Genomic DNA, 17,766 nt, shown 5'->3' with positions numbered 1-17,766 from the left:
GTGAATGCTTCTTTGCTTGGAGCGGGTCGCTACCGCGGTGACCGCCGCGGCGGCCCCCGCCCGCCTCAGCCGCCGCCGCGCCCCGGGCCCGGCCCGCCGGACTACATCCCCCGTCGTGCCTTGCGGCGGGTGCCGCCCGGGCGGCCAATGGGGCGCGGGGGGCGGTGGCGGCGCGCGCGCGCGCGCCTGCGCGGTGCGCGGCGGCGGCGGCGGCGGGGGGGCGGAGGCGGAGGGCGCGGGAGCGGGGCCGGGACCCGGGCAGAGCGGCACGGAGCGCCGCCTTCCCCCGCCGCCAGCGGTCGCCCGCGCCCGCCCGCGCCCCGCCGAGCGCCTCCCCTTGGCCGCACCGGCCGGGAGCGGGCGGTGGGGGGGCGGGCGGCCTCCCGGGGCGGAGCCCGGCGCCAGCGGCGGGGGCGCGGAAATCGAGGCCGGGGCTCCGTCGCGGCCTGCTGCTGCGGGAGGAGGCGGGGAGGCCCGCCGCCGCCGCCGCCCCCGCCGCCGGCCTTTGTCTCCGCTGGGCTGGGTGGACGCGGCGGGGGCAGTTAGAATGGAACAGACTGAAGGTGAGGGCGGCGGGCGGCCGCGCTGGCGGGCGGCGGGGGTGGCCGCGGCGGCGCCGGCCCGCCCGGGCTTAAAGGGGCCGCGGCCGCCATGTTTGCTGCCGGCGCTGCGGCGGCGGCGCGGCCCCTGGGGCCGCCCCCGCGGAGGGAGGGCGGGCGGTGGGCCCCGGGCCGTCCCGAGCCGATCCCGCGGGCAGGGCCGGGCCGGGCAGGGCGGCGGCGGCGGCCCGCCGTTTCCGTGAGGCGCGGAGCCGGGCCGCAGAGGGCCGGAGCGGGCAGGGCTCCGTGACGCGCAGCGGGACCCGTTCGCTTGTCCCACCCGGCTGGGTCTGGGCAAGCGGCGGCCCCAGCGCCTCCTGATGCCCCGCTCCGGCCGGCGGGCCGTTCCGCGGCAGGTAACTGGGGAGAGCGCCCGGGTCTCGGAGGGGGACGGCGGCGGGAGCCGGTCTCGGCGAGCCCCAAACGGTCTGGTGGGGAGAAACTTGGGGTTAGAGCCCGCACCGCGCTCTTCCGAAACCATGCAAAGCTGTCTTCGTGGCCGAACCGCGTACTTGTCAACTTCTTCTCGGATAAAAAGGTTTTCATTGTGTGCTCTTAAGAACTGCATACGAGTGAAGGATTTGTTGTGTCTTGGATTTTTTGGGGGGGGTACTGTTGCATTGTACTCTGTTGTGTTCCGTGTCTCACTCTGCTCTCTTTTGACTGTCAATGTGCTCAACAATTTTAATACAGGCTTAAGATTTTAAATTTGTTGTTAAAAAAATTAAAATCTTAATGATAGCATAGTTCTATATATACCAACCAACCCAAAAGACAATGTAAAGTAGCCTATAATCATAGTTGAAGAAAAAGTTTTAGCCTGTTTTGATGACTGTTTGGGTCTTCCAGTGGCTTATTGTAGAGGCGCCCAGAGAATGTTTTGGCAGTTAGATTTAAAAAAAAATATTTTAATGAACTGCGTGAAAAGATTTTGCTCCAAAAAATGAGCATGTGCTTTATGAAGTTACCGACTAAGGGCAGAGGGTGATCAAAGACTGTATGTTTTGTTTTAATACAACTGTGTTTTGCATTTTTCAGTTCAGCAACTTGGCCTGAGTTTGAGGTGATACACAAGAGATATGTTGCAGTTATCACACTGGTTTTGATATGTGGAAGCACGTCATGACCCTTACAGTGTTTGGTATTGCCAAAGATCTGAGTTCTGGTTTTACGTGAATATTGATCCGTGACTCTCCCTGAAGAAAAAAGATTTTCCTCCATGTTTCCTATTTGAATCCCAAGGCTCTAAAAACAACTGAGTACTCTAAGATAATTTTCAAGACAAGCCACTTTTCTCTTTTTTTGTTTTTTTTTGTTTTTTTTTTAGTTCTTTTTAACACATAGCATTTTCTTTGCTGCTGCCCAAGTTGTTTCTTCCCATGTCACCGTGGGAAACTTGTTAAAAGTGGCCTTATCAAAACCATACTACAGATGTGACTATTACTTCTGGCATTTATAAAAAAACCAAACCACCTTTAAAAAGGTATACAGGGAAGTAGTCAGCCTTACCACATGCTTTAAAGTTTGTTAAGAGGCCTCTGATTCACCGTCAGTGCCTGCCAGGAGAGACTGCTCAGTCCAGCTGAAGTCAGTAGAAATCCACAGGCTATAGTTTTTCTGCTAATGAGTCTACGTGCTGTTGGAAAAACTTGGCATTGTCTTAACGTATGTAAATAAAACTTTCCGTGCATGATTTCTTAAGGACATTGAGAACAAAATGGGACAAAGCGGACTGCAAATACTGAATGCAGGAATCAATAAGAATAATTATTTTATTTCTGTCTACAGTTTGTATAATTTGAACACCACAGGATGCTGTTACAGTTGATAAAGGCAACCCTCCAGGTCATTTTTGATGTGACTGTAGAAAAGGTGTGGGTATGTTCAGTTCTAGCAAGGAGTTTGGTGGCAGGTGTGCGTGCTGAACTTCAGCAAGAGCCAAGTCGTACATTTTATGTGGTTCTAGCTGGGCAGTCTTAAGGTTTTGAGAGGAGGAATGGAAACACGACAGAAGTTGGTTGCATCACTTAAAAATCCCGACCAATCTAGCCTGTTCCAGCCAAACAGCTGTCTGCTTGCAAAACACGTATAGCAGTGAACATCTATTGAGAATAGTAGCTGCGTGGATTAGACCCTTGAGATGACCAGCACCAGCGCAGGTTAGATACATTGGAATGAAACAGCGCAGAAAATGGTGGTAAACGTATGTGTGGTGACTCAGATAATGAAGGGATGGTAGGACCCTTCATCCCAAGGGTGGCAGATCTTTGAATCTTTCCGATTTAGGTCTATGTGGACAGGACCTGGGTTGTCGTTTGTGCGTAAAGATGGCCTAGAACTTCTGCTTTCAAGACTGTTGATAGAAAGTCCAGCTCAGGGTGGCGAGGCAGTGACACTGTTCACTGAACACGTAAGACTGACTCAAATTGCTGCTTTTTCAACTCAGTCAGTGAGCTAGTAGGACAGTTTCTGTTCTCACAGCAGATACTTTCCATCTATGTAAAACGTCTTGCCTCTAACAAGTGCTAACTCAACTGCTTTAGGCAGGGCCACCCACATGGTAGTTGTCAACAGGAAAGGGTAAAATTAATTCAAAAAGGTTTTGTGGAAACTCGGTTTAAAATATGTGCATGCTACACTTTTTATCAGTAGGTGTTGCATCAGCTCATCAGTGTGGTGGTAGCCAGCCTCAGATTAACAGGCATCTGCGCTGGTCCGAGCAGGGTTTCTCAGCTGGTAGTAGTGGGCAGAAGGTGCACGGGACCCCGTGGGTCTCGGTCGGTCAGGGAAAGGGCTGTCGTTTTGCACTGGCTGCCTCTAGCTAGGTACGGGCAGTTTCTCCAAGTTCTGCATCCAGCAGGCTTTGGAGACAGTCCTCCCTCCTCGGGCTTGGGAGTTTTTACCTTGGGCTCCTGTTGGGTGATGAATAGCGGTGGGTGCTCCTGACATTTAGGAAATTTCTCTTACGCGTTGCATAGTTACTGTATCTTTTCTCACTTTTTTGAGCTCTTCCTGATTGAGCAATAGTACAATGGATAGATGCATGTTTGTGTATTTTATAGGTAAGTCCTACTGTGTTGCTGTATTTTGTGCAAACCTACAAAACTCCTTCTTTGGGAGGAAGAAAAGCTTTCACCAAAGGGGATCAGCACTGTTCAGAATTGTTTGATAATCTCAGAGGTCAGTTATTTAGTTTACTGCAGCATGAAAGCAATGCTTGAGAACTTCGTAAGTATCTTGTTTTCTGAGAGTGAAGTTGCAAAATACTTGTGCTAAAAATGGCTTTAGATAAGTGCAATTGTTGGTGAAAAATGTTATCCCAGAGGATTTCTAATCTCTTTGAAACTTTCCCATGGCTGGGCACTCACTGTTGAAGGTGTAACTGATTTTTTTTCAAGCTACGCTCAGTCAATCTAAGAAGCTTGGGAGGAGAAGTGAAACAAAGAGTTAAGAAAGAGCACTGTAAGAGCTCTACTAGGTTGACCTACCTTGTCTTGTACTGCTTATACTTTTTATTTCATTTACTTTTTTCTCTGATACTTTGAATTGTGGCTCTCCCATGGGCAACATGAAAATACGTGCTAAACAGTGTCCATGTGTAGAGTCTCAGTGTCTGTAAACAGTCCTGTTTTCCTGCTCGGTCAGAAGATCCTACAGCTGTGGGAAAGGACAAGTACAGAATGCGGGCTACCCAGTTTTAGAGAACAAACTCTTTTTCTCTCATTAGGAAATTCAGTTGCAGTTTTGAAGGTACCATGGATTTCAAGTTGTCTCCCAACTGCTATAAAGTATCCATTTCCTATAAACCTTGAAATAATTAAATTGTTCCTTTATCTGTTGGTTGAGTTCCAATGTATCAGCGCAGTATCTGTTATGGGTCATATTTGGAAGCTAAATTCCGCAGCTTGCGGGAGGCTGATGCTGTAATTTAATAGAGTAATCGCTGTTGTAGTGAGAAGAATTTATTCTGAAATACTTTTCTGCAAGATCAACACGTATCACTGAAAATCACATTCACTTGTGGTTTTAGGTAGTGAGGATCCTTGTGCTGAGGAAGGATAGGTATGACTCTTGAGCCTGTTGTTGATATTTCAAGGACAATGGGGTGGTATTTGCATTAGAACTAGGGAGTGACTTTTACAAAGTAATCCTTCCTTAGGTTTAAACGTTGAGATTCCTGTACGTTCAGGATTCATCGTTTTGTTCTATTATTTTGGTAGCTCCAGGGGCTGTCCTTTCACTGTAACGCAGCCCAGATGCCGCTTCAGTGGGTAGCAACTGAGGAATGAACAAACTGATGCAGAATTTTGGAAGGGAAGAAGGGTGGGAAAATCTGGGTGTGTTAACCGTGATGACAGTGAAAGGCTCGGAAGGAAGAAGCTCTTGATGATGTAAGCTCTGTGGGAGAACAACAGAGCTTACATGTCTTGTGTTTTAAGACTGTTGAGAGTAGCAATTCAGTGAAGCAATAATCCTTGCTTCTGCAGCCTGTATAGGAGGATAATGAGGCTGGTGTACAAATTGTCCTGACTGAAGCACAGGCTGGCATCGAGGACTATTTTACACAGCTGAGCTCCAGAAAGGAATTACTTAAAAAAAAAATCAAAACTATGTTCTTTTAGTGGTAACTCCTAAATCCAATGTAAGTAGAGTGTTTTGAAGTTCATTAATCCACAGCTTTTGTCACGTAACAAAATGAAGTACGCTGATGACTCTTCAGTTAGTGCCTGTGGAAGCGACTGCATTGACAGCTTTAGGAACTGTCACAGCCGGGGACTGGCTGCTGTGAAGAGTGATACAGCGTGGGCAGACTGACCTGGAGGAGATGAGAGGGACCAGACACTGTCATGCAGGTTTTGAATTCTGTTAATACCGTGTCTGGATCTCATTAATACCACTTGGGTGGGATAGTTGTGCCAAGGTATCAGCAGAGAACTACTACTTCTCGACACTAGGAAAACCACATTTTTGCTACTATACCTTATTTCCTTATTATACTTTATACGTTCTGAGAAAAATCAGCTGTCCTGGCAAGAGCATTCTTTGTGTATGGGTAAGGACTTTTGCTGGCTATGTTGATCAAGTATTGCACCTTACTGTAGACCAGGCGGACGTGACCGTGACGAGATGCCTGTAGTGTTGTCACGGCTTAGCGCTCTAGCCTTGTGACAGGGAGTTCTTCCTCTTAGGAACAGGGCTGAGGCTCATAAACAGTCTTTGTTAAATCACTCAGCAGTCTGTAGATCATCAACTTTTGAATGACGTTTGCAGATGGAATTAGAATGGGTGAATATGAATAGCCTAATACACTACACTGTAATCAGCCAGATATATGCATGTAACGTCCCAGAGAATAAACAAACCTTGGTGTCCTAGTGAAATGCTGCACAAAGTAGTTTGGTTTATATCCCAACTTTTTAAAGTGTGGAACCTCTTAAGGAAAGACTGAAAGTTGCCAGTGTAATAGAAAAAGGTCTGTTGGTGTTTCAAAGGGATGGGATAGGGTAATGCTTTTTAGGGCAGAAACCTTTTGTTTAGGCCGTTGTACAATTTCAGTGCTTCTCAAACTGAAATGTTTGGCTGTGGATTGTATGAACAGCTTTCTAGTGTTCTGTATGCAGCCTCACCTGATGTTGTGGCTCAATTTTAGAGAAGTCTTTAAGGAAGATTTAAGTGAATTCAACATACCAGCCTGGCAACAGATCAGAATTTCTGTAACGTTGTCCACAGTGACATGCCAGTGAACTGCTGCCGGAGGAATGAACTGGATAACCAAATCGTGTAACCCACAGGTCACAGTAGTAGGAGAAAGGGTTTTTTTTTCTCCCTGATGCAACAGTTGAGGCACAAGTTCTCAGTCTGTACTTGCTGAGTTGTGTGACTAGAAGATGGTTCTACAGCTGCATGGTGTCAAGGCCGTCTTCTGAATGTAACTATCCATTGCTGATTTGAAAATGAGAGTTTGTGGAGGCTCTAAATCTGATGGTGTTGGCTGGAGGAGGCTTAGTTGTTCTGGTAGTGGCATTGAGGTTTTCTTTCCTCTTACACTGTGAGATACTTGCTTGTTAGAGGAGCTGTACGGCCTGGTGAAATGAGTGGTCTGCTTTGATATTTGACATTGTGGGTAAGGCCAAAGAACCTGCACCTGGGGAAAAAATGTCTTTTAAATGAAGTGTCATCCTTTCTCTTCCCTCTCAAGAGAGAAATGAAAAGTGTTAAAATTATTTTACCACATCAGGTTAGCATCCTCCAGCAAGACCCAACACTTACGGAGTTTCCACTCTTAGACTCACAAGCAGGAAAACATAAAGCGTAATTATTCAAATGCCACATGACATTAGCAAAGTTATATTCTTAACGAAGCACAGAAAGCTGTGTAGGTTTTTGTTTTATAGAGTTTCACTTTCTGCAGGTTGATTTTTGCTTTTTATAGTTCTGGTGTGGCCACACCGAAGTTTGGGTCCTGGTGTGATATACTTTAACAGATCTCTTATTTAACATTCTGGTGCTTAGTTCTACTAAACTAAACGGATGGTCTTACTTTCAGAGTATTTGGGTAAAAGGAGGTGATTTAATTACTATTAAAAGAAAACAGCAACAATAAAAAACTGGGAAGTCAAGAGTAATTCTAAAATTTCTTAAACTGTTTCTACTTTGTCCATCCATGATGACTGAAGTGCTGTTGCAGCTTCTCAAGATAAGGGTTTTTTTTTTTTTAAGTATTCAGAAGAAGAAAAAATTTGAACCTTGTTTTAGTAACAAATAAAAGCAGCCTTGGGTGCAATTTCTTACTAGGGTGAGAAACCTGTTGTTTGCTCTTCAGTTCGGCAGATGTAAAGTAGCAATGAATTGGTAAATAGTACAAGCAATCCCACTTCCTTTTCCTAGAATGGGTGGTGGTTTTGTGTTGTTTGACCTTGATACGCAATCCTGCTCGCTCCACGTGCTGTCCCCCAGATATGCTGTCCCCTCGACAGTAACATTTTTGCGTTTGTTTTGTGGCTGATGTGCAGAGAGCTGCTGGAGAGAAGAGATGGTTTTACAGCCACGAGATTTAAAAGTCACTGCAATTAGTGAATTTTGCTGCATAGCATTGTGCTATTAAGTTGTTTCCCCGAGTCGCTTAATTACAGTGACAAATGTGCCCCTAGTTGATTGCATGGGGCAGTAAAGATGAATACAAACATCGATGTAATCTGAGTATGAAGTCCACAAAACATAGAGCAAAATTCTGGTCAAGTTCTTACTTGTTACTGTTAATAACTTCAATTTCTTTTTGCAGTCTCAGAGGAGGGAAGTGTTCTTGGTGTTTTGAAAACTATTAGATAAGGTATTGAGATGCGTTGCATCGGGAGGGTGAGAATTCAATGTGGGCAGGGTTATATGTAGATTCTTATTATGAGAAGTATCTGTGGGATGTGTTAATGTCATTTCAAACCCTGACCAAAAGGGCACGGTAACCCTCCTTCATGCCTACACAGAGACAGAATAAATAATACAGAGCTATGTTTACTTTGGAAGGGATAAATTGACCTTGCTTGGAAGCAAACTTGTATTTCTTACCTGAAGTTTAGGTCACTGTATGTTTCTTCTTGTTGAACATCGAGATTATTTAGGTGAATGCAAAAGCCTTTTCTGAGCCAGTTTTTTAGTTTTGGAAATTTAACTTTGATTTAGTCTGATTTTGGTGGTTTAATATGCAATGGAAATTTGAAAGTCTTTATGACAGCTTTCTCGGCTGTAATCTAATTCTGTGAATAACCTCAGCTTTTGGAGATCTTTCGATGCTGAGGCTATTTTTCTCTCCCTCAAAACCACGTAGTGTTTAAGTGCTAAGTGTTTAATATTAAAATAAGGCGGAGGGGCGGGAGTGAGGAGAATAACCCTCCTTGCTAGCTGCTGAGAGCCAGTGGTGCAAACTGCTCTGCTTTTCTGGTGAGGGAGGAGGTTGGGAAACCCCATCTGAGGCTGTCGCACCGTCTGAACTGGTTTTCCCAGCAGCCAAGGTGGAATGACCTATTCCCTTTAATTGTGCCATTGTTCAGAAAAGCCCATGGCTTAGGTCTGCAGCTGGCCTAAGGGCTGCTCAACTGTCTTGAATTTTAGCAAGGAGGCAGGGAGGAAGAGAAGAGGTTTCTCTCTTGTTTGAGTGGTCTTCCTGTGGTTTCTCTGGCTTGTTCAGTTTGCAGTGACTATGGTGTCAAGAGAACTTGGTATCTTCTGTATGCTTGAGGGTCAAAGTCTGCTGTCTTACTGCTTTGTGTTAGAATAACGCTTCCTAGCGCCAAACTAGGAGGGCTATAGAGAGTGGTTGGAATTTTAGCACTGTAGTTCTGACTTTCTAACACTTGGGCTCGTAGTTTTTAAGCACTTGTGGGTGCTTATAACATTTCTTTAAATGTCTTGGAAAAGAAGAAAGTGGTCATGTAAAAAAGCTGTTCTGCAGAAATGTGTAAATAGCCCTCTTTAAAGATTCAGTAATACCAGTCCTCTCTAAATCCGTGAGAGGGTGGCTACTGAATGGAGAGGGGGAAATTGGTCTTTAGATCTCTTTTTTTCTCAACAATTTAATTTGCTTGATTGTTACCTTTCCATTTACACTGACTTCTTATTTCCCTTCCCCTGCCTTTAGGCCCTATGAGAAAAAGGGAAAGCTAAGGATGCTGGAGCAGAACAATGGATTTCTCTTTCTCTTTCATGCAAGGGATCATGGGAAACACAATTCAGCAACCACCTCAACTCATTGACTCAGCCAACATCCGCCAAGAGGATGCCTTTGATGCCAGCAGTGACATTGCTGAAGATGGTGGACAGACGCCATACGAAACTGCCCTGCAGCAAGGCTTTCAGTACCCCACGCCCACGACGGAGGACCTTCCGCCCATCACTAATGGCTACCCACCAACAATCAACATGTACGAACCTCAAGCCAAATACCAGACGTACAGTCAATATCCCAATGGTTCGGCCAATGGTTTTGGTACAGTCAGAAACTTTAGTCCCCCAGAGTATTACCAAATGGAAAACTCTAACGCAAGGCCGCACGAAGTTCTGGAAAAACCTTGCCCTCCACAGCCGCCACCTCCACCACCACCTTCAGTTTCACAAACGGTGATTCCAAAGAAGACTGGCTCACCAGAGATCAAATTAAAAATAACCAAAACTATCCAGAACGGCAGGGAATTGTTTGAGTCCTCTCTGTGTGGGGACCTTTTAAATGAAGTACAAGCGAGTGAGTATGCTAAGGCGAAACATGAAGGGAGAAAAGAGAAAAGGAAAAAAAGTAGCAAGCATGACTCTTCCCGATCGGAAGAGCGCAAGTCGCACAAAATTCCAAAATTAGAACCAGAGGAGCAAAATGTAAGTGGAATAATAGTTTTAGCCATCTGTATACCTGATGTTGTTGATGGAGTATGCGTCTTCGGCAGTATTTTTCCTTACTTTTAGTTGTATTCATACTTAAAGTCATGAGGCTTTATTTACTGGTCGGGTACCCTATATTAAGTTGCTAGGAACTGTATTTCTAGGACAAGGCAGTTTTGGTGAAAAGACTGCATATAAAAAATAAATGTTAGAAAAGGTTATATAATATTTTAAAATATTTTTTAGTGTTTTAGCACGTTCAGAGTTTGCTACGCTTTGGACAGTGTTGAAGATGGAGCTTTTGGCCAAAAGCATACAAGCATACACATTTCTAAAGTTGTCTCTCAAAATAATGCTGGTTATTCAGTGGAAAGTCGGGTTACTTGGAGTATTCAGCACTGCAGCTTTTAATTAATTTTTGAAAGATATTCTAAATATCGTGATGATGTACAAAACCCAAGAGCTATGTAGCATATGTGGAAGCCAGTAGAAATTAGTATTCTAAAACAGCAGGCAAATTAGATGTACCAGTTGACTCAGCAAACTTTGGGAAAATTCAGTATTGATGTCTATTACTGTTTCTGTCAAGTTTTGTAACATGGTTGTACGTATACAGCGTGTGTGTATATATGTGGTGTTTTAACTTAGATTCCAGGAAGCAGAGACACAAATTATTGGCCTTCGGTACTCTCAGCCATTCTTTTTTCTTCAGTTTTATAAGCCACTTCATTACTTCTGTTTCCTTTTCTCTTGCTTATTCCTGCCAACTCTGTGATACTGGTTTCTGTATATTCCCAGTTTGAGGGAGTGCGTAGCAGAGAGGGGTGGTGAGTGTCAGGAATGGGGAAGTTGCCGTGTGAGGCCAGGACAGAAGTTGCCTGGCTCAGGCTGGGCTGGGCAGTTACAGTATATAGCTGAGTTTCTTGTGAGTTCCTGTGAAACTCCTTGATACTTGCCGCTTGTGGTAGGTTTGGGAGAAGATCCTGTCCTGTAGGGGTCAGGACTCTGATCTAGTATAGCAGGTTCATATGCTTGATGTGGTGGTGGTGTTATTTTTAATGGAAGGCACACTGATTTCACACACACACACGCACACACACACACACACCCCTTACCATGAATATTTACAAGTTTTATGACTGTTACATCTCCCTTCTGGTACGTGGACCTCTTCCAGAGGTCAGGTTGGTGAAGTATCAAGATTTTGAGCTTCTACTATATTTGGTTACCATAGCTGACTCTAATGAAGCTCAGTAAGATCTTAATAAACATTGTAATCCAAACTTGAAATGGGCTACCCAGTTAAAATCCGAGCCGTCCGTTGACTGCATTTGTATGTAATTTTCTTGATCTCAGAAATGCTGTTTCCAGCCACTTCCAAGTGGCCGGAGCAACCGATGTGTCCAGCTGGCAACCTGCTACCAGGAGGCAGTTATTATGGGAAGGCAGTGCCCTGAGTGGCATCTCTCTCGTGCCTGCATTATACCTGCATTATACCTGCATATAGGGGTGGGAAGAGGGGTCTGTTCTCACGGTCAGCTCCCTGCTGAATGCCTCTGCTGCTCCTATGTCATTCATCCGCCTGTCCTTTGCTTGCTGCTGTAATCATACATTTATCCCCCAAGTTTCGCTTAAATCTCGGTGAGTTTGGTTCTTTCAGAGTTCAGCTAAAGACACGGTCTTTTATCCAGGCTTTCTGGCCTCTTCTCCAGACTTCTGTCACCTCTACATCAGGCTGTCACTTTTGCCTTACCATTTTGTCCTCCCTCTTACCAGGGATCCTCCTCTTGAAGCTTCAGCTGTGCCTGTCCCTGTTTGACTGGCGTTACTTGGTTGTCACGAGAACATAATCTTCTGTCTTTCCCAGACTGAACTAAAACCTTGCCTCTCAAATTCCAAGTTCTGAGTCATATGTATCATCCAGAATTCACCAGAAATCTTGGTCTTGCTTTTGTCCTGCTTGTAGCTTCCGTTTCCCTTTCAAAAGGTGTTGTCGCAATAAAATCTTTCGTGTTGTTCACCCTTGTTTCAGACAGCAGATCACTCTGACATGAACAGGATTTTGTGCTAGTGGTTTCCGTTACGAATTATCCAGTGCAGTCTCAGTTCCATGCTCCCACCATTTGGCTTTCAGCTACACGATTTCATCTTTCTTCATGTACGTTCATCATATACGCTTTTGTCATCTTTAGTATTAATGGTATGAGACTTGTAACTTAGGATCATCTGAATAGGAACAAACAAAACTTCTGGTACAACAAGTGTTTGACACTTTTATACTCAGCACGGCTGCTTGAAAGTAGGGTGATCTGCAGTTGTTTCCTCATTCTGACACTGTAATCTCTGTGGAAGCCCACTGGCTGTGGGAGGATGTTCGTACTTGAAAGGCTGATTTGAAATTAAAATGTTATGAAAACATTGTTGAACTTTAAGCTCTGAACACTTGTTTTAAGACTAAGTTACTCTGCTCATTAGTTCTGTTCTGCAAGGAGCAAGAAGTTTGCAATGTGTGTAATCAGCTTGGCTTTTCTGGCAGACGTGAAGTTTCCACTAACTCACTGTAGCAAAAGAAAGGCAGGAGTCAGTGCCGTGCTTTCTGCTGGACCAGGGAGGAATGATTTCTGCCCAGCAAATATTAATATGGTTGGTCTTAAATGATTGTTTTCTACAGGCAGCCCTAAATGAGATACTGACCTATGCCAGAACTGACCGTAATTGTTCTAGATGATGTTTACATGTGTGTGTCCTAGTTTCTCTGAGCTGAAGCATGCAGTATTAGCTAACATGGGGTCTTCATTTTAAATGGACTAGGTGTAATTTGGATTAACAGCATTATTAGTTTCTCACTGCATGTGTCTGACTCCTCTTTTTGCTGCTCTTAGAGTCCTTTGACTAATGACTTCTCCTCTCCTATAGCAAAAGCACATGTCTGGTCTCTGTCTCATTAGATAGCTCGCAGCCCGCCTCTTATCTTCTCACCTGCTGTGTCAGCACATCCCTATCATGGCCACTCCACCGACGATGTTAGCTTCTGTTCAGTGATGATACCTCTTCTGTCAAAACCTTTCCCTGTCCTACTCTGCCAGAACAGACTGCGTGTGTGCCTCAGCCTGGCTTGTAAATGCACCATAGGCTTTATGTTGTTGACTTTTGATCCTCCAAATATATTTGTCAACTATATGCAATTTAACATTGATTTTACAATTCCCATATTGTATATTTAATGTGATTTTTGTAATGTAGTTTTTGCAAATAACTGGTATACAGTGAGACTCATCACGTTACTATGGATATTCTTCATATGTTCTTCTCTGGTTCTTCGAAGTTGTGTATTAATTTAGTGGAAAGTTATTTGGGTTTTCTGTCCCCAAGTGTATGTTCTTCTATCACCTGTTACAGGAGAACATTGTTGTATGTAGGTGTGATGGTAATGTAAACAGTGTAGGGAAAAAAAGTATTTTTTGATTGTGATGCTACCATGTTTTGAATTGGGCATAAGGCGTCATCATAGTCATATTTTCTGGATTCATGGTTGCCTTTCTCTCTGAATTATTTTTTCTGCCTGGTTTCATTATTATGCCTTTTTTTTTTTTTCACTGTCCCCTTACCTTGTTTGTGTTTGTTTTCCTTTTTTCTTGTCATTGTTACCCATTTCCTAGAGACCAAATGAGAGGCTTAGCATGCTGTCAGAAAGACCAAGAGAAGATACAGTGTTGGAAGAAACCCCGGTTAGTAAATATACTAATTAACACTTTTTGAACTTATAGTGTGTTACTATTTTTGGACTAATCATTACGTGGATCCTTTAATTTGTCAGATAAATCAGTTGCCGTTTCTTTGAAACTTTTATTAATCATTACTGCGTCAAAATATCTCTCGTTGTACTGTATTTATTGCTCTATTTTATCCCAAAAGCAACATTCTTAATCAGCTTATGAGGCAGAAACTTTTTTGGGGTGGTGGTGGAGGTTGCTGGTTTGTGTCTTGGTTTGTCAGTGACTATCTTGTGTAAATCCTAGCTGTACGTAACTCCTTTCTGTTGTGTTTCTAAGAAATGCTGATCTCATGTTAGATTATCAAACGTCAGGGATACCTGAGAGAAAAATAGCAAGTCCCTGTGGATAGCGTGTGCATCTCTAAGCATGCTAAATTGTCTTCTGTAGCTTTAAGCTTGCATTTTCTTTGTAGGTCCAGCAGTTCTTGCCTTCTCTTCCAACACAAGTCACCCATGACATCAAGTTTCAGGTTGGCGATCTGGTTTGGTCCAAGGTGGGAACATACCCGTGGTGGCCTTGCATGGTTTCATGTGATCCACAGCTTGATGTTCATACCAAAATTAATACAAGAGGTAAGGGAGGAAGATCTTTGCCAGAATGTATCAAGTGTCTGTAGTTGTTCCTTTATGAAAAATATCTTATCTTTGAACTGCCTTCGCAGGATGAATTCTGCTTGTCTGTATGCTAAACAGGACTATTCCTGAAATGTATAAAACTAGTACTTATTAAATTACCTCTACAGATGAGCCTGTGCCAACTAGGCTTGTGCACAGATGCTCCCGCTTCTCTCAAGTCAATGTATTTATGAGAAGACACTGATAAGTGTGTTCAGTGTGGGCAAGGTACACTTATTTTCCCATCTTAAACTGTTCTAAATCTAGGCCCGTCTTATTTCTAAACTTTAGCTAGGTACTTCCACCTGCAGGAACTGAGTGATGCGGAGGAGGAAAGCGTAAGTGAAACCAGCACAGTGATGTTGATAAAACTGCTGACTGGAATGTTTCATTTTCAGGTGCCCGTGAATACCATGTTCAGTTTTTTAGCAACCAGCCAGAGAGGGCGTGGGTGCACGAGAAGCGGGTTCGAGAGTACAAAGGACACAAACAGTATGAGCAATTATTGGCTGAGGCTGCTAAGCAAGCCAGCAACCACTCTGAAAAACAGAAGGTATGATGAACACTGATTGCGTAGAGGGTTATCTGCAGTGCCTGTGTAAGTGAAACTCTCGTGGGGCAGTTCTGAGACACTGTAGTACTTTACCCTGTAAAGGGTTGTCTGCATTTCACTGGCAGAGTGTTTTTCGCAAAAATAGCAAAAATGTTTCCATACTCATGACTTTCGTGTGAAGAGGCTGAGAGCTGAACCTGCTCTGTTGGTTCCTCATGATGGTAGTCATCCTGGGCATTGGAGATAATTTTACATCTGTGTTAGAATATTAAATAAAAACAGTGCCTGTGTGTTCACTATTAACCTGTTCTTTGGAAAATACAGTTTTTAAAGGACGCTCTTCCAGCCCCTGATACTAGAGGATATGTTCTTTTCCATTATTTTACTGGAAAGGAAGTGTTAGCTACCAGAATTACTTACTGTGTAGATGGACTACTTCAGTCCATATTTATGCTGATCAAAATATTGATGTGGAAGGAAAAGAGTGTTTATAGAAAAATAAGGAGGATTTTTAAAGTAGATAAATTAGGATTAATTCTGTGTCTCATAACAGAATTACAGGCTTGAATGCTGCCTGTTCTTGTCTTTAGTGAAGTTGTAACTCGGGGTAGACGCTTTTAATTGTGATGGTTATATGATCCAGCTCGAGTGCCTGCTTGTACTCTGAGCAGGGGATTCACTGTCCACCTTTCAAAAATACCCTGTAAATGGAGAGCAAACTTAAATCTGCTGCCTGAGAGATTTAAAGAGCCTCAGGATTGCATTTTAAGTGCTATACATGGCAAAATCTTCAGTGTAATTAGCTGCTTGTCTTTGTTCCTTAAGATTCGCAAACCAAGGCCACAGAGAGAGCGTGCTCAGTGGGATATTGGTATTGCCCATGCTGAGAAAGCATTGAAAATGACTCGGGAAGAAAGGATAGAACAGTACACCTTCATTTACATAGACAAAGAGCCAGAGGAGGTTTTGTCAAAAGCCAAAAAGACTGCTGCTTCTAAATCGGAGTCCAAGAAGAACCGACGACCGAAGCCAGCGTTGAATACCCAGCCAGAACATGCCAACGTGGTAGCAGCATCGCCTTCAAATGCTGAGGTGCGAAGACAAAGCCAACGGAGGCAGTCAAGTGTGGAAGAAGAGGAGTCACCTCCTGTGAAAATCGCATGGAAAACAGCTGCAGCTAGAAAATCCTTACCAGCTTCAATAACCATGCACAACTTGGATCTTCAAAAATGTAACATGTCTCCAGTTGTTAAAATTGAACAGGTTTTTGCCCTTCAGAATGCTGCTGGGGATGGAAAACTCATCGATCAGTTTGTTTATTCCACTAAGGTATGTACTTTGTATAGTGACTCCTCTTTTGTTCATGAATTATCCCAAGTCTGTCTTACTGTGGAGCTTAAACTTGTGTCCACCAAGCTTTTACAATACGAGTTCCTTTCATTTGAGAGATTAAATCTAACAAAAGACAGATGTGACAACAGAATCTTTTAGTGCACTGAACCCTTAATTTCAGTGCATCCAAAAGTCTCTGGCAGTAACCATTTTGACTGGTGGCAGAGAAGTTCCCTACAGATGGTCACGTTTTTGCTCATAACACATTCAGAATATTAAAGCTGTTTAATTCCAGCTTCCTAGTTGAAATAATCCAGAAATTCTCTGTAAATCTTAAAATCAATGGATTTGTGGGAAACAGATGAGATGACAAAAAACTGTTACTAATGTATTAAAAAGTAATAACTACGTTTTGTATAACAGACTTCTAAAATGAGTTCTGCCTCCTAGCTTCCTTCAGGTGCACAGCAGCTTCTCACAGTCAGTGTAAGGAAAAGGTTTAGGACTATTTCTCTGCCTCCTTCTTCTGCCTCTCTACCTGGAGGGTATTTATTTCATCCTAAGCATTAGAGAGAAGGTAACGTTTAGAAAAGTCACTGGAATATTTTTATTTTTTTTCCTTGTGTGTAAGGGGAGATTGAGAGGGATGGCAAGTTCTGCAAGGAAGCAGCTCAGTAGTAGATATCACCACGTGTATGTGTTGCATTGAAGAGCGTTGAATGTTTCTGTTGTGAGACTTAGGAGCAGATCAATATGCCTGTTAGCAGCAACACAGGCATAAATAGGTTAAGAGAATCTTTTCTTCTTTTTCTTTTTAAGGGAGTTGGTAACAAAACAGAAATAAGTGTCAAAGGACAAGAGAAACTTAATTCTTCATCAAATCAGAGAAATGAAAAAGCAGCAGTGCAAAATGTGTCCTCTCCTGAAACAACTTCTGGGTCAACAGGTAGGCAAAATTGCAGAATCCTTGTCTGAACTTTAGTAATCTAGCATTTAAATTCAAATATCAAACCCAACATTTTCTCATTAGTTAAAAATGATTATTAACATCTTTCTGTTTACATAATAGTTGTAACAAGCATGGCTAACGTAACGCATGATGAGCCCAGATGCTTGAGAAACGCAGGATGTCTTTGTGATGGGATTAGCTGGTTTGGCCTCTGAACTTTTAGCGTCTGCAACTTGCAGTATCTAAGTCAACGTAGTAGAAGGATGGATGCCTTGTGGAGAGCAGATGGAAAGTTGTTTTAGAAGACAACATAGTGGATGTGTGTTAGCAGAGTATTGTAATGGCTTTTGGCACCAAATGTAAAATACAACAGCTGGGATCAAAGGAAGAGAATCTGGAAGTGGCATAGTTCAGTAAGGAATGGCTCTGAATCAGGATGGGTGCTTTCCTAGACTTTGTTGTTGAGTTCCTGCATGACCTTTGTAAAGGATAGTGATTCTTTTAAACTACTTCAACTAACTCCGTCAGCAAAATGAGATAATGCTTGCCTTCTGAAGGCATTTTAGGGGCCCCATCATAA

The 17,766-nt window shown here is 43.5% G+C and overlaps 1 protein-coding gene across 6 annotated transcripts in view; it reads left to right on the top strand.

The window, feature by feature from the left end:
* The first annotated feature begins 224 nt into the window (after positions 1 to 224).
* NSD3 (nuclear receptor binding SET domain protein 3) overlaps positions 225 to 17,766 on the top strand; it is a 49,135-nt gene continuing 31,593 nt past the window's right edge. For 4 of the 6 annotated variants that reach the window (XM_075523644.1, XM_075523642.1, XM_075523645.1 and 1 more), the window contains exons 1-7: positions 225 to 563; positions 9,232 to 9,959; positions 13,622 to 13,690; positions 14,151 to 14,310; positions 14,751 to 14,905; positions 15,731 to 16,234; positions 17,057 to 17,183. In XM_075523644.1, the coding sequence (XP_075379759.1) occupies positions 9,276 to 9,959; positions 13,622 to 13,690; positions 14,151 to 14,310; positions 14,751 to 14,905; positions 15,731 to 16,234; positions 17,057 to 17,183 (1,699 nt within the window). In that variant the 5' untranslated portion in view covers positions 225 to 563; positions 9,232 to 9,275. Of the gene's footprint in view, positions 564 to 772; positions 956 to 9,231; positions 9,960 to 13,621; positions 13,691 to 14,150; positions 14,311 to 14,750; positions 14,906 to 15,730; positions 16,235 to 17,056; positions 17,184 to 17,766 lie in introns of those variants that run through there. The other 2 variants (XR_012778692.1, XM_075523643.1) reach the window with 2 other exon arrangements.

Source organism: Mycteria americana, chromosome 23 (assembly GCF_035582795.1).
Source record: "Mycteria americana isolate JAX WOST 10 ecotype Jacksonville Zoo and Gardens chromosome 23, USCA_MyAme_1.0, whole genome shotgun sequence".
Lineage (NCBI taxonomy): Eukaryota > Metazoa > Chordata > Aves > Ciconiiformes > Ciconiidae > Mycteria > Mycteria americana.
This window is presented reverse-complemented; position numbering and strand designations above follow the sequence as displayed.